General features: G+C 36.6%; 1 protein-coding gene across 1 annotated transcript in view; it reads right to left on the reverse strand.

Annotated features, from left to right (window-relative positions):
- Positions 1-440: 440 nt before the first annotated feature.
- LOC131859305 (uncharacterized) overlaps positions 441-17,575 on the reverse strand; it is a 46,776-nt gene continuing 29,641 nt past the window's right edge. Inside the window, exons 3-4 of the mRNA XM_059212899.1 lie at positions 1,807-1,916; positions 441-551 (exon numbers count right to left, since the gene is read on the reverse strand). Coding sequence (XP_059068882.1) covers positions 441-551; positions 1,807-1,916 — 221 coding nt within the window. The remainder of the gene's footprint in view (positions 552-1,806; positions 1,917-17,575) is intronic.

The following is a 17,575-nucleotide window of genomic DNA, read 5'->3' on the forward strand; positions in this document are numbered from 1 at the left end:
CAATTCATCAGATTCATAGCAACAAACAATAGACTCGCTGATAGAAGTATTTCATGCACATTTAATCCCTCTCCTGAAGAGAAAATCCAGAAATAACATCTACAAGATTGCCTTACAATCCATGTTCATTCAAACAACCCTAGATTATCCAAATGAAACCAACAAACTAAAGAATGCACAATAGAAGACAAAGGAATTTTAGGCCTAAAACTTTGATTTGTATATTCATATTCATTCCTGAAAATATTACATAACTCAGAGCAATCTCCTTAAAACCAGAAAAAGGTCCTAAATATATTTTGCTAGAGTTTCTTTACAAAATTATTGTGATCCCTTTTTTACCCTAGTCCTAGTATCCATTTATAACATTATGGATGCATACAAGCTTCAGACATTCCTAAAAAAGTTTGTTACAAACCACAATACTCTCCAAGAAACAGTTACAAGTCTTTTTCAATATCAACGGCCTCTTCCATTTGTTGTTCTACTGCAACCTTTTCTATCTGCTCTGGAGCATCTTCTTGTTGTCTGATATATTTATCCTTCCACTCCTGGAACACATCATCACTTGGCCAAGTAAAGCTAATAATCTTCTATTTCATCCCTTCTAGCCTTTTCCAAGTGACCCTTGCCCAATTTCTGTTTCTATGAAACCATAATGTAATTTCACCTTTTCAATCTCTTCAATTGTTTGGACAAACAAGGATGTGTCATCAGTGTTAATGATTTCATTAACCCTTTGGGACAATTTGTAGTCTAGCTCTTCTAGCCATACCTTCTCCTCTTTTAACTGAATTGGACCGACAAAACCACCTGGAAACAATTCATATTTGTGATATGAATATTTTTTTCTATATAGTTGGGCTTTTCTTTTTACACTTGCCCTTTCCTCTAAGAGTATATTCATTTATTTTATAAACTCACTAGTGGACCTAAGTTTATCATTTTCCTTTTGCATCTGCATGGGATGAGCACATAAGCTCTAACTCCTTACCTCTAGGCATCCACTTATTAAGGATTGGTTCCAAGGTGGTTTCATCCTCTCTTAATTTAATTAAGATATTCAGGATCCTTTTCATAGAAATATGTACAATAGAGGCCTTGACCGAATCAACAAACTTCAAAATTGTGGCTTTTACCTTTTCTTCATACTTACTTGCAAACAAGACTTGAGCTTGTTTCAACTTTTCCAACTCATGTTGGACAATTTCAGCTAACTGGAAACCAGAAGGCATAGGAGAAGGGGGATATTCTATAATGGGACTGGTAGGTGGAGGTCTTGCTGGAGAGGAGGCTATCAGGAGAGTAGAGGATTCACCTAGATGGTGCTGACCTACCAACTGACTCTGAAGTCTAGCAATAACACTATCTCTGTTGGCTAATCCTTCTTTGGCCTCATTGTAAGCCTTTAAGATAGTTTCCAATTTTAACTAGAGATTAGCCTTCTCTTTTGTCTCCTTTTCTGCTACTGCCACACTGAACTTTGCAGTTTCCAAGACCGTGCTTGCAGCTTCCACCACCCCTGTATCTTGGATTCTTCTTACAATTATGCCTCCTAGGAGACTAGAATCTGATACACCTGTACTCCTTTTATTCTCATCTTTCTTTAGTGACCACATGACTAGAGCAGCATTATCCTTGTTGAAGGTCACTCCTTCCATGGGTTTTGTTTCCTTCCTTATTGCTTCAAGGACCAAAGAATTAGCTATATCCCATTTAGGGAGGATTAAAACACTAGCCTTAGACACCATCTCTCTTCCCTTCTTAGGAGATAGTTTTAAATTCTTCAATCATTTCTTGCTTTACCTCTTCTTCCACTCGAGTTACATCCTTGTGAGGCTGTTCACTCTTCCTTTTCTCACATCTGGCTTTGAATTGTCCCATATTTTTCTTCCACACAAATTGCATGAAAGCCCCTGTTGTAAAAAAATTACTGTCAACCAGGAATTCCTCATTGGCTTCCTTAACAGTAAAGTCTAACTCTTGGCCCTTTAGCTCACCATCAGTCAAGTTCATTTCAGCACTAGGTGGCTCTTCTGGCATCCCCTCTTGGGTCTCCTCATATGTGTAGGCAATCTCCCTGAGACTCCCTAACCGTAACAACTGCTCAGCCACCGCTTGCTCGTCTCCTATGTGGATAGGGGACTGGGATGGAGAATACAAAGGCTCATTAGTTTGCACTTCCTTCCCCACTCTTTGCCTTTTAGGGGAATCTTGGATGTCAATGACATCTTCAACTACTCTTTTCCCTCATGAAGTGGAAGCCTCACCTATAACTGGCATCATCACACTATACTTTGATTTCTTATGCATCATGTAATCACCAGGTGGGATAGCCTTAGCAAAGGTAGGCTTAGCTAGGACCAATTTAACCTTGTCAGGATCATTTTGCATTATAGCCTCCCTTTTTCCTTTCAAGGTTTGCATGAGGTCTTCAAAATAAAGAACTAAGAATTTGATTTTCTCCTCAAAGGGATTGAAACTAGAGAGAGGGTCATAACTACTATCAAATTGATGAATTAAATCAAGAGCCCTCTTATATGCAACCCACTTCTCTTTTCTCAGTTCTTTCTCATCCAAACTGAATTCATTTCTAATTAAATCTTTAGGGAACTAAAATTGGTGAGGCCTACCTTTACACACTGCCCTCTTTCTAAACACGCCGTTGAAAAAATCCTTAGGGTCTACACATCTTGAAACTGTAGTTGACAACCTATATAGCTTAAAGAATTCTTCAAAATATTTCCAGCCACCTTTAGTGATTACAAAATGATGGGCAATAGTAATGGTTGGGAAAATGGTCCCTTTACCCCTATTTGTCAGCTCTGCCTCTTGTACACCTCCAATCTGCCTCAAGACTTCTGCAATCCCTATCTTCAATGGGACCTGATAGGGCAATAGATAGGGAGTACCTCTAAAACCATACACTCTGAAAATGGTAGAAATAGGGTACATATACATATCTCCCCAATTGTGAACAATCTTAATACCCTCAGCAAACTCTTTAGGCCTGAGGGATTCCAAGAGAGCCTTAGGAATCCTAGGGTTCTCTGTGCACAAAAGAAATCTAATCTTAGATGCAAAGCATCTATCAAACTTTAAATAGCTAGCATCCTCTCTATCCTAGGATAAATTACTGCTCCAAAGTTGAACAGGCATCTCTTCCTTATCTTTACCTTAACCAAATCCATTTCCTTTGCAAAATAGTCAGCACCCTTGAACAAAAACATGTGCATTAAAAGGGAATACCATCCAAACGGCCTGTCCACCTTACCACTTTTTATCCCTACTAGCCCTGCATAAATTGCATCAATAAGGTATGGCGCATAATCAAATGTTATTACTAGAGAGGGGTTTAGAATTTGTGCAGTCATCAACATGTAATGGGTTGGCATGTTTTTCTCAACATCTTCTCCAAAAATCTGACACAGTGCCCAATACATACCCTTAGCTCTTAGAGTAAACAGATCCAGGGAGAAAGGTTCCATTGTACTGGGGCCTACAACTATTAACCCTCCTATCTTAACTAAGAACTCTTTCAATGGGCCAATCCTAAGATGATCCCTTTGTGCATTATAGACCTAGGCTAATGACTCAAAATCAATAGGTTCTAATAGATTTGAAGCTTCACTGAGATTAAATACATTTCTAAATTCATCATCATTTATTTCAATCAGGGCTGATCCCTTCACATTCCTGATACATCTAGCTATAGGGTCATAATTTTGTGCAATCAGAGTCAACAAATATACATCCATGAATACACCAGGGACCATATGCTTCCCCACATCCAATTCCCATATTTTATTTAAAGGGGCAAGGGAATGTCTTTGACCAAAACCAACTTTGAACAATCCTAAACCTAACAACCCTATTTGAGGATCCCTTAACCAATTACCTTTATCAAATAAGCCATCCCCAATTTTTAGACGAGGGTTCTTTTATGCTAATTCTTTAGCTTTAGCTCCGGTATTGGTTGACATAGTTAATTGTTCCAAAAAATCATCACAAATGTTCCTTTCCTGGTAATTCACTTTTCCTGTCAACTCCCTTCTTGGTGCCATCTTTATAATGCAACTATATCCATTGAGACTTGCATGGACCTCTAATGAAACAATTCACACAACAATCACTGAATTCAAACCAGAATTAGCAAGAAAAAGCACAAAAACCTGTTATTCACCTAAAGAAAAACCGCTCTGCACCAATTTCTCTACAACAGACTTCGTTGAAATGATGCCAACTTTCAAGTTGACGTGGACTCTAATACGACAAGTCAGCATTGATTTTTAGAAATTAATCCCACATGCTTCGGCCATCACCTCAGAATTGAATTCACAAATTGAATTCAAAATGGGCTCCAACGGATCATAAATTCTCTGAGTATTTCCTCTATTTCATTGTTTCACTGTTTCACAAAGCTTAAAACCTCCGCACCTTTCTTTCACAAAATAACGACAACCATTGGATCATGGGAACTTGCACTACTTTTATTCCATCTGGTCTTTCTATGTTAGTGACAGGCCCTACCTTCTTTTCTCTATTTCGCGGGCCTTAAACCTTATGCAATTTTCTTTCGCGAAGCAATGCCAGCCATTAGATCATAATCTACCTACCCGATCTTTATCTCCAACAATGACCGTCAGTCTTATTAACTAACCACACATCACCTTGACAACTAACAGTTTTTGCCATTTCACAGAGACTAAGCTGTAGGCATCTTCAGGGTACAAAATAACGACAACCATTGGATCGACCATGAGATGAACACCTTTTAACATGCTTTAGACTCTTCAAGTGGGCCCTTTATCTTAGAGATCACTTGCTTTATCTTGTCACCGGTTAACAAATGCCACGTGGCAGTTGTCCAGTTGCTCAGGAAGTTCCATCAGGTTCCATTCTGAAACCACCACGTGTTTTACTTCACTATTCTCCACATAACTGCCAATTTATCCAAGGCGGGCCCTCATTGTACCCTTTAGAGCCATGCACACTTGACAGGTCACCCTTACACTCCACGGAACAAACCATCTATCCTGCCATGTCATGCCTTCGTGTTCGCCACCTCAGCAGTCTGGTGTTAATCTTTCGGTTGAATTTCTTTTTCAGTGAGCAGTCTATAGGTCTTAATGAACAAGCACTTTCATCAAAATCTGCCACCTCGAGCTCACTACTCCATCATCGCCACCTGGACCTACCATTGGACTGCCAGCTAAGAGCCATCAAACCCACCACCTGTCTTTCACCATTTCACGATCACTAATCTCTTCTTTACTTTAGGCCACGAATCCACAACAACCATCTGATTAAATCATACTTAATCGGTCTTTAACTTTATGACCTGCCTGTCCTTCGAGCCCACCGACCCCTTTCGCCATTTTGCAGAACTTAAAACTCGGGTTACTTATCATTGCAAAGCAGCGGTACCCATTGGATCTTAGGGACTTGCTCGTCGGTTACCCTTGCTACGACCACCTTGCCCGAGCCCACCACCTTTTCATTACTTTGCGAAAGGTAAAACACGTGCATCTTTTGGCCGCAAATCAATGCAAGCAGTTGATCTTTTCTAAACCAACCATCCTTTAACCAAAGAAGCCACTTGCCTTTGGGACTCGCCAAGTCTTTCGCTGCTTCATGAACATTAACTTGCTAGCATCTTTGCCTAGCGAAACAATGACAACCGCAAGATTAACAATGAGTTGCACAATAATTAAGGGCCCCGACAAACATTAAAATAGGATAAAGGTAAAGGTGCACAGATTTAAAATATTAAGGGACCACCTAGGGAAATAACTAATGGGGGGACACTTTTCATGATGGACCGACCCTTCTTTAAGTGGTAAAAGTAACTCAGAAATAGAACATAAGGGTTTTTTGCAAACATAGGAAGGGTTAAAACTCGAAAACCTTAAACCCTCTTCTGATCCAAGAAAATCAAAGGAAACAAGGCCATACTAGACACATTTTTTACAGACTTCTAGCCAATTATGGAACAAGAATATCCAATTTTAAACAGTGATAACAGATAGAATCAATCTTCTTCATGCAAGATCCTGAAGAAGATTATTCATGTACACAAGGCTAACGTGGCAACACGATCTCTTCTTCATTTCAATGCTAACTCATCACAGGATGTCATCGGTCAAATCACATAGACTTAGAATGCATCAACCAGAAATCCTGATACAAACTTTCCATATATTGGTTCACATACCGGTTCATATCATCATACCGGTTCTCTTGCTAGTTTTCTTTCTTCAATATACCAGTTCATACTTCAACATATTGACATCAATGACAACATACAATATCATCATGTCATCAAACTCTGCACATATGCCATCAAAAATGAAGAAAGCAAAAAAGTAAAGCAAAAAATCATTCATCCATCAGTGAAAACCACTTTGTGGTGCTATGGGAAAATACCTTGATAAGAACTTGTTTTTAGGCATCAAGGTAGATAATTCAAGATCCACCATCTATTTGGATGCTCCTCATTACCACCTACCTTGATTCACATTGCATCCATATTTAATCCATGCATATCCATATCCCTTTCCTATATGTGCAGGCACTATTTGCCCTGGTTGTTCACTCACATCCTCACATTTTATCCTTTCTCCCTCCTTCTGAGACGATGAGCTATATTCCAAATTTTGAATAAGAATAATTAGGAAGTACACTAATATTTCATCCCATCACACTAAGCTTCACCCATATTTTGAGATTTTCCCATCAAACTGAGCTTCTTCTTGACTTACACGTCACCCAAGCACCCATCCACATTGTGCTACTCAATTCTCAATGACGAGGTTCCATATCTACATCCAATTGCACTTCCATTTGATCTATTTCCTAACATGGTCTTATTAGTCACCTTTGCCCCATCGGGATGCATCATTCCCATGCCTGACATGTTATCACAATCCTAGTCCTACTCTTGGAAAGAGAGGTCAATTTTGCCATGTGTATGTCATTTGCATGATTAGTCTTGTCATTTTGAATTAAATTTTATGTCCTATGACTACTCCTATCTAGGACTGCCATGATCATCCTATATCTTGGTGTGTCTTGGGTTGGCGTATATTGGGGCATCTTTTGTGGTATGGTTTCCTTGATGGTTTCTCTTGTACGATCATGCAGTGTGGCATTTACATCATCATGGTGTTTACGAGCTTGTGTGGATTGAGATACCTATTGTTTGAGAGTGTAGTCTATGCCTTTGATATTTACAACATCCCGATTCCTATAATTAGTGGTGTAGATAATCCTTGGGAATATCAAACTAGGTTCACTCTCCACATCTACATAGCAAGAAATCCAAATCCCACTTCAACCCATTCATCCCTTTCATTCATCCACTTTCAAGACTCTGATCTATTCATTTATCTTCTTCTCTCTTCTTCTCATCATTTCTTCTATCCAGTCCTATTCATTGTATTATGGTTGGAACATTATAAAATTGGCCATTCCTCATTCCGTTGCATTTGATGACATATCATATCAAAATTCACCTTTGTATTACCTGCATTCCATTTCATAAATTTTAGATGTTCATTATCACTTAGTTACATATTTCATAATAGATTAGATTCTTTTGTATTTGGTTTCATTATATATCAGAGGATTCATTTTAGGATTATTCTTTATAACATATATTTTCATCTCATTTAGGTGTGATTCACCTTTAAATTCATTTTCATTCACTAAGGTTCATTACAACTCATTTTAGGAAGCATTATTCATCACATAATTTTGCATAACATTATAGTTTTACATACATTTATATCCCATGTAATAATAAGCATAATCATTGTATATCATTTCAACTTATTATATTCATTAAGTATCCATCTCATATCATAATTACATATGCATAATAATCATATATAAATCCACCATATCGACATTATGCACACCATCCATATTATATTCTACATATCCAAAATCATCATAGCATCAAAATCACACATCATATAGGCATCAAAAAATCTATCCTGCATCTAGCATGTTAGAAACATGGCATATATAAACCATATAACTAAACCAAAACATGTGCATACATCATATAGACATACATACATCCTACATCAAAAACATGTCAGATAATCATTATGCATCATCATTTAAGCGTAAACCATCCATCATAATTAATCACCATCACATAAATCTAAAGTCCATAATAAAGCCTATCAATAAAGTACATCATATAGATCACCACCAAAAATGATGAGTCGTCTCATATATATCAAAAAATAATGTGTCTAGTCATAATACAATGAATAACCCCTGAAGGGTCCATAAGTCAGAATGTAACACAATCGGAGAGCTAGCTAGTGCTCTGTCAGTCTCCTACTCCTGGGTTTTCCCACCCACCAGAGGGTCCTGATGGAGGTTCTCAGGGTGCCCTCATCCTGAGAGATCCACTCAATTGTTGGCTCTGAGTCCTATGCGACCAAGCACTCTCTGTGTAGTATGTCACCCTCTAATCTACTGGTGCCATGTAATGATAAAGATCCTCGTAATATTGGTCTCTATCTATTGGTGTGCACCCATGATCTCCACAAAAATAGGAGTGAAGGCTCCTAGAACTAGTAGCTAGCAATAAATGTCCCTCTCTCCTCAGAGGCAAGTAACATTTGCCTACACTTGATTCAGTCAAGCCCTCAACGCCTGTAACTCTTAATACATTCTTTCCATCTCTTGTGTCATGGCTCCTCATTTGGCTACCTCCAAAATCTTCAAGGTGGTCTCTACCTCAATCCTATAACTATCTCTCTTGGCTATGGTTGCATCGAGATCTAAATCTAGATCATCCCTCTCCCTCCTGAGTCTATCCACCTAGGTCTGTAGGTTATCTACCCTAGCCCGCTCCTTATCTACTCTCCTCCTCTCCTCTACTATCTCAACCTCCAAACTTTGTGCTCAGACTCTCTCTGTATCTCTCTCCAAAATTACCTAATCCAAAATAGCCTGAGAGATTTATCCTTGTCATTATTCTCTTGGCACCTTTAAATCGTAAGAAGCAACAATAGAAAATAAAAATCTACTAGATGTCATTTTTGCAACAGAAGAAAATATCTCACCATAATTAGCACCCTCAACCTAAGAGTAGCCTTTTGCAACTAACCTTTCTTTATGCTTTTCAATGCCTCCATCTCAACAAATCTTTTTCTTGAACACACATTTACAACCAATAGTTTTTCATCATTTAGACAATGGTAAAAGATACCACGTGTCATTCTTTTTTAGAGTTGTCATTTCTTCTTCCATAGTAATCTTCCAAAATTCTGCATCATTCATACCTAATGCCTCTTCTATAGTTCTAGGTTCATCCACATTAGTAGTCAAAGCAAAAATACATTTCCAAACATCAGGTGAATACCTTTCAGGTGGTTGTCTATGTCTTGTAAACCTTTGAACAAACTGAGCTAGAGGTTCTTCCTCCTCTTCTAAAGATTTAGAGCTAGATGAGGTCTCCTCAACTTCTTTCCTATCTAGGAGTCTTGATTCAACTCTTTCAGGTGTACGAGAAAACTGAATCACATCTTCCTGTTTAGTCTATTCTAGCTACAATATAACAGAAGGAGACTTAATTTCTCTAAAAATAATACTCCTACTATGTATTACCTTATATGTAATAGGATCTCAAAGCTTGTATCCTTTTACACCATAACTATATTCGATGAAAACACATTTCACAACCTTGTTCTCCAACTTTTTTCACCACTCCTTTGGCACATGTGCATATGCCTCACAACCAAAAACTCTAAGATGTCTCAAAGAAGGTTTATGATCCGGCCATGCTTCCATAGACATTTGATCAACAAGAGTTAATGTAGGAAAACTGTTAATCAGGTAGTAAGCAATGGCAATAGCTTCAGCCTAAAACTTTTGTTCTAGACCAGCACCAGTTAGCATACTCCTAACCTTATCCATTAGTGTCCCGTTCATTCTTTTAGCAACTTCATTTTTTTGTGGAAAATATGGAGTGGTATTTTGTCTATTAATGCCATAGTCTTTATAGAATCTATCAAAATCATTAGAGAAAAATTCACCACCATTATCAATCCTCAAACATTTTATTTTCTTTCTAGTTTGCAACTCAACCTTTGTTTTAAATTCTTTAAATTGATTGAAAACTTCAGATTTACAGTTTTAAAAATATAACCACATCCTTCTACTAAAATCGTCAATAAATGAAACATAATATGTGGATTTTCCAATGGAAGGAACATCTATAGGACCAAACACATTAGAATGAATAAGATTCAAAATGCCACAAGATTTATGAGAACTTGAGTAGAACTGAATGCAATTTTGTTTTCCATAAATGTAATGCTCACAGAAATCAAAGTCAAGATTAGAATCATTCAAACCTTCAACATAGTTTTTATTTTTCAAGGTCCTTAGACCCTATTCTCCAATGTGGCCAAGTCTCTGGTACCATAACATATTCTTCTTTGCAAGTAACTTTTCTTCAAAAGAAAGAGCACCCTTAGGTACCCAAAAGCCATGTCCGTCCACTAAAGTCGAAACCCTCAAATCTTCCGACGAAGTATCCACAAATTTACTTTTTACAGAAGTTATATTACACTCAATAGTGTATGCCACTAACTTAAACAAAGTGATGAACCTGAAACCTTTAACAATCACCATAACACCCTTAATAATCTTGCATCTTGCATCATAAAAGACTACCTACACACCGACATCTATCGGTTTTATCACAGATAATTAATTTTGGTTTAATCTAGGGATATGCAACACACCACCAATCCTTTTTATTATACCATCAGGAAACTTGATCCTAGCTTTACCACATCCAAAAATATCTAAATGTTAATCATCACCCAAGTACACCTGACCTCTATTAGATTCTTCATATTCAGAAAACCAATCTCTATTGGAAGTCATATGAAAAGATTCACCCGAGTCAATTAACAATGCATCATTACCTGAATGAGTAGCTAAACCCAAAGTGAATGCATCACCATCTTCCTTCTGAGACTCATAATCATAATCATACTTCTTCTTCTCTTCTTTACAATCCTTATGGATGTGTCTTGTTTTCTACAATTCCAGCAGATGACTTTGGACTTTCCAGAAGACTTTTATCTCCCTCTGGACTTGGATTTATTATGCTTCTCATTCTTCTTGCCTTTTTCCTTAGATCTTCCATGGACAGTTAGGGCTTCCTTCAAACTCATGGATACCTTCCTTTGCATCTCGTCATCAAGTAGGGCACCCACCATACCTTCAAACTTCAAAATAGTAGAAGTACTACCAATAGCCATAACAAGAGAATCCCATGAATCAGACAAAGAACTAAGTAAGATTTGGCATTTCTCCTCCTCATCCATCTTAACACCACTAGATCTGCTAACTAAGCCACCAACATATTAAATGCTTCCAAGTGGTCTATAAATCATCCACCCTCTTCCATTCTCAAGGAATATAATTTCCTCAAGAAAATCTGATTCAATAAGGATTTCACTTGAGATATTTCACCAAGCTTAGTCCATAGCTTTTGTGCAGAGTTCTCTTTGTGGACACTGATCAGAACAAACTCTATCAAGAACATTCTTATTAGACCCTTGGGTTTACAGTTCATAACATCATATTGAGTAGTCATAGTAGGATTTGAGGGTCTTGAGACATTCACATCAACAACATTGCACAGATCTCAATCTATTAGCAGATCTTTCATCTTCAACTTCCACATCTCAAAATTACTTCTAAAAAAATTCTCCACCTATATTCTCCCTAATGAACTTGTCATCTAAAAATTCCTGCAACAAGATCAAAAAGTATCTTTTGTACAAGCTTCCACTCAAATCTAGATTAGTTCAAAAAACTCAACAACCCACAACTGAAACTAGAGTTTACTTTAGTGGTGAATATTCGCCAATGGAAAATATTTCATGTCGGCGACCTAGAAAATGGCGAATATATTGTACTGACTGGGGGTGGCCATGTCGCCAAGAGTTTATAAATATTCATCAAATGCATGAACCCACAATCACCCATTATTTTATGTAATTAATTGTATCTATGTGAATATTTCACCAATAGAATCCACATTTTTCACATGGTAAATTCATTTTTTTTGTCTACACTCTCTGAGATTGCCTTAATAGACGGTCATAATTCACCAATAACCATATAAAGATTTATTTGCTAGGAGGACCCAATTCGCCTGACATTTTGTGGATGCGTATCTCCATTCACCCTAATTTTTGCCAACTCTATTATATTTGCCAATTAATTGGACGACCCATAATCGCCTCGAAAATTACATAAGACGTGCTATAGTTAAGGGGAATTCACCAAATATTTGTATACCATATAAAATTCTTGCCAAATTTGCCAAATAAGGATTGGTATAAATACATTCAAAGATCAGATCTATCTCTACACAATTTGGTCAATTTTGGGCTCTCAATTCGAATCAATAGTGAAGTTTCAAACCAAGAACAACCATTTTTGTTGACTGCATTGGTGATTTCTAGTGACCTAAAGGTGAGTGATCATATTTTTGAAGTGTTATAATAGTATTCTGAATTCATCTCTATCTGTTTGCACTATTGAGTTCATTCTTATTCAGTGGGGACCTATCAGTGGTCACCAAAGAGACCTCAGACATCTATATTGTGGTCGTAGGGCCAATGAATCATATAGTCTAGTGTATTATTACTTCTTCAACAACTTGATATTTTTTTGCACTAGTGTGCGAAATTGGAAACAACCATAAACCACTACCAATTACCAGATTGGAAGTCATGCATGCTGAGTGGATCACAGTTGGAGAATGTCAGTGACAAGACATTAATAAATGTCGATACTCAATTAGGATAAGATTTGATAGTGTCTATTGTCTCCAATTCTATTCCTAGTACTTTCTAGAGAACTACATTCTCTTCATAAATTTGGGCCGAAATAAAACTTTAGCCATTGATCTACGATCATCAAGTGGTTTTAAATTATTAATTGATTTTAGGTACGCGTGATGTGTCGGTGAGGTCACGCTTATTGATACATCATGCAGAGTCTAGACTCAACATGATGTTGCATTAATTAGATTAAAAAATGGATATTAATAGATATCAAAAAATGGCAATGAATTTATGAAATCACCAATAAAATATTTATTTTTCCATAAATAATGAAATATTAACCAATAAAATTAAATAATTTTCAAATGGTAGATAAAAATCACCAATACACTTAAATAAATTTTCCTTCGAAGTATAAATTTTTGCTCATACACTTATATATTTTTTCCTTTAAATGAATAACATTTGCCTCCTACATTATATATTTCCCCCACACAATAATGAAGTATTTGCCAGGATTTTATGGAATTTTGATACCCTAAAATGAAATTTCCAATACAAATTAATTTTTTTTCCAAATTTGAATTTTTTTTTGCCATCAATATGAAATTTTCCCCCAAAAAATAATGTTTGATTCGCGAGGATTTTACACTTTTGCTTGAGGGGGTATTTTTTTAAAGTTATCCCTGACTGAAACCAAAGGTGATCAGGCTCTAATACAACTTGTAAGGAAGTTAAGAAGTGGAACAACTTCCTACACTAACCTTGAGAGGAGGTTAGTACAAAAACTTTTACAGATCATTACAACAGTTATAGAAACTTAACAGAAATAGACACAATAACAAGCATACCACAAAACAATGATTTACTTAGGGAAATGTTGGCAAGAGACACTATTTCAATGATGATTGGTGCATGATAAATGCTTAGGGGTTTTCATTGATGGAAACTTAGTCTAGAAATAATATCTGATACATGTAGATTTGATTTACCGAAAGTCATATTTTTCATGAGGCATAAGTCTGGAAGGTGGAACACAGTACCCGATAGAGTATGACTACAGTGTGCATATCTTGATTTTGGTTGAATTACCTTAGTTGCAATGATATAGGAAGATGTTTTGAAGTTAGAGGTAATTTATTTCATAATCCTGACATCCGGTGTTGATTCATGAGAGAGATTGAAGGTCGATATCTAGTAATCCTGGTAGAACAAAGCTATTTTGGTGTAACATGTGTTGCAAAATTCTTGGGTTGATTTCAGTGATTCGTTTCATGTTTGAGGAGATTGGGATGACTTGTGGAAAGTCTATTTTCATCTTGTTTGGGTCCGCATATTATTTTGTGGATGGATTGAGCCAACTTAAGGTTACACATTTCATGTTGTTTGTTATGCAGTTTTTGGAAGCCGACATGAGAATTGATTTATTTTGTTGATGTGGGTATATAAGATTGATTTGGTTGAGCAATTTGGTGAATGTTATGAGAGTGAGAAGTTTGTATGAGCAAATGTGCAAATTTTGGTGAATGTGATTGAAGGTTTTGGTGCTCAGATGTATGACAGTGCAAGAAAATAGAGCAAAGAGATAGAACAGTTGTAGAAGTCAAACTGAGCCTAACTAGAACTGCTATTTGGCATATGTAGATGCTATTATTCAATTCATTCATTATTTTAATCAATTGTAATCACTTGTAAGATAGTGAGCCTTCCTTCGGGTTGTAGCCCTCGTGTATTTGAGTAGTGAGCTCTAGGCAATGTGCTTGAATGCAACTGCATTCCCCTTCATGTAATATTATCACACTCCTGGTCAAAGTATAATGATATTGTAGGTTTAAATCCCACCATAGTTTCTCCCTTTCTAGGTTTCCATGTGAAAATTTTAGTGTTATGGTATTGTGGTTGATTGGTTTATGTTTCTACATTTTACTTTCATCCTTATGCATCTAGTGGTTTAAGAATCAGGTTAATAAATTTGTAAATTGTAGAACACAGATTCACCCCCCTCTCTGTGTTCATTTATTCCAACAATTATTATCAGAGCTTAGTTCCTCAGAAGAAGCCTAAAAACTTGAGGAAGATCCGAAAGATTGAATCAATGGACTCTGGTTTGCAATAACAACTTACTATGGAACTTGAAGATCTTATTGCAGCAATGAAGGAAAAGAGTAGTCTGAGAAGAAGTCTGGATGTTGTTGAGGATTTTATTGAATCTCTGAAAGAACAAGTGAGTAAATCCATAGAGAAGAGAAAGGGACTGATGGATAAACTAAAGGAGAAAGAAGAACGAAGCATTGGCAATCAAGCCCTACAAGACAAGATAGATGAATGTGAGAAGCTTGCTAGAGATAATGCAGCCTTGAAGAATGAGATAAAATCTAGTGTGATGAAGATGACAAAGGAGATTGAAGACTAGAAGAAGAATGAAGAAAACCAGACTCAGTTATTGAAGGATAGATCTGATGCATATTGTAGATTGAACTATGAGAATGATCAATTGAAACTTGAATTGGGCAATGCAAGAATGATGGACAAGAACTTGAAAGGCAGATCATAATTGTGAGATATGAACTTTCTAGTGCTAATGAGTACAAAGAAAAATTCAAAGCTATCTTATCCTAGTTAGATGAGATGCTAGAAAGCCAAAGACATGGGAAAGACATGGAAGGAGTTGGCTTTGAGAAAGGAGAATCCTCTCGTACTTGAAAAAGCAATCATCAGAAGAACAAGAAACCTTCAATAAGATAGCCTAATGCCTATAAATTCAATGGTAAATGTTTTGTTTGTGGAAAATTTGATCATATGGAAAGTCAATGCCGAAGTAGGATGATGAATAATGTTATGAAGAAGATTCCTACCTTTGTCGGTCAATGTTTCATATGCAACAACTTTGGTCATAAGTCAGACATGTGTAGAATAGTCATGAATAATTTCTAAAATAAGAGATGCTATGCTTGTGGAATGTTTGGACACATTTCTAACCAATGCAGGATGAGACCAAATCAGATTAATTTCAATCCTATGCAGGGAAATTTTGCTTGGCATGCAAGGAAATGTTGATTGCCATGCATGCAACAAATCCGATCACATAGCAAAATATTGCAGAAGCAAGAATGTGAGAAAGAATGCTCTGGTAGATAACAACAGATCAGATGAGAAGGGAAAAGTGAAAGTTGAAGAGGTTAGAGAGCAGCATAAGAAGATGTAGATTAAGAAGGAAGATTCAAATGTTCAGAATGGCTCCATACTTGATTCCAGTGTTGCAACCTCATCCGGTAACTAAGGAATTTTGGCCTTAGGCAGAAGCTTTTGATGCAGAATTTTAAAACCCCCTTTTCAAAGATCTGTAATCACTCGAGGATGGTTGCAGATGATTGAGATTAGTTGTGCATTTTATATCTAGTAGATTCTATGGTGATCTAAGTGTCTAGTGATGAATTCTTGAAGGAACAAGGTATCCAGAAAGATTTTAAGGTCATACATTAATTACAACTTAAAGTTAGGTTTTTCAGTGGATAAAAAGGGCATTCTATTATTCATTCTTCACATTGAGAATGAAGAGAAAGAGTAGGAGAGCAAGGTGAACGAGATTGAGCAGCATAAATTAAGCTTGAAGTGATCCAACAATGATTCCTAGCATTTAGTTGAATTGGAAAAGGTATTTAGCCGTATTCAAGCTACCTGTTTATAACCCTACTTTTGAAATGACATCACAATCTGGTATTGTAACTCCCTTTGTAGTTGATATTACTAAAAGGGCAAGGCCAGTGTTCAAGAAACATCCATTCAAGTCAGTCGAAGATGATTTGGAAGGAGATTTTTCCCCTGTATCATATGGAGTGTTGTACAATGAAGATATTAGGGTATACATTCACTGTAATATTGAAGAACTTGGAAATGTAGACATGTTATCACTATACACCAAGCATATGATGGATGGAATGGGGAATCTGAAGCTTGAATTCAAATCACTACAAGATAAGGGTTTTATCCAGTTTGTTCACTTCCCAGTGTTTGATGAACCCAAATGGGTCAGTTATGTCTTGAGCCAAATCCATGATGAGTTTATGTGGCTAGATAGACCTCACAAGATTGCAAAGAAAGCCATTCAGGCAGTAACCTATTTGAGTGCAACTGGTCAGATCCCCAATCTAAGGAATGTCAAGAACACTACCGTTACAGAAGTTACCGAATCCCAACATGATAGTCGGTCGATGACAATAAGTGATATCATTGAACATGATGTAAGATTTTCTTCGATGGTGACAAGATACTAGGTGTACCAGTCCAACAGATAAAATTTAGTATCCGGTGCTGCTATATTTATAGCCAATGAAATGCTTAAGGAGGATAAAAGATATGGTCTGTGTGGTGTTATTCTTAGTGAGTTAATGACCAATTTAAATAATATCAAACAATATAAGAAACATGTTTTCAAGTTCAGTTCTCTGATTGCTTGTTTGGCACTTTAATTTTTGAATCAAATTCCTGGTATAGGAAAATTTGAATGGGCTTATGATAAACCAGTGGCAGTCCAAATTAAGGAAGGTTTGCAAGGATTAAGAGACATGGTAGCACATAAATCTTCTTTGTGGAGTTACTTCAAATCATTTTAAGGAATATAAATGATACACCATCTGTAGATTTTCATTTTGTATCTTTGGAGAAGCGACATATGCTACTTTTTTGTTTTATTTTAATGCTATGAGACTGAAAACATTTTTGAAGATGATTGAGAGAGA

This window comes from Cryptomeria japonica, chromosome 10 (genome assembly GCF_030272615.1).
Source record: "Cryptomeria japonica chromosome 10, Sugi_1.0, whole genome shotgun sequence".
NCBI lineage: Eukaryota > Viridiplantae > Streptophyta > Pinopsida > Cupressales > Cupressaceae > Cryptomeria > Cryptomeria japonica.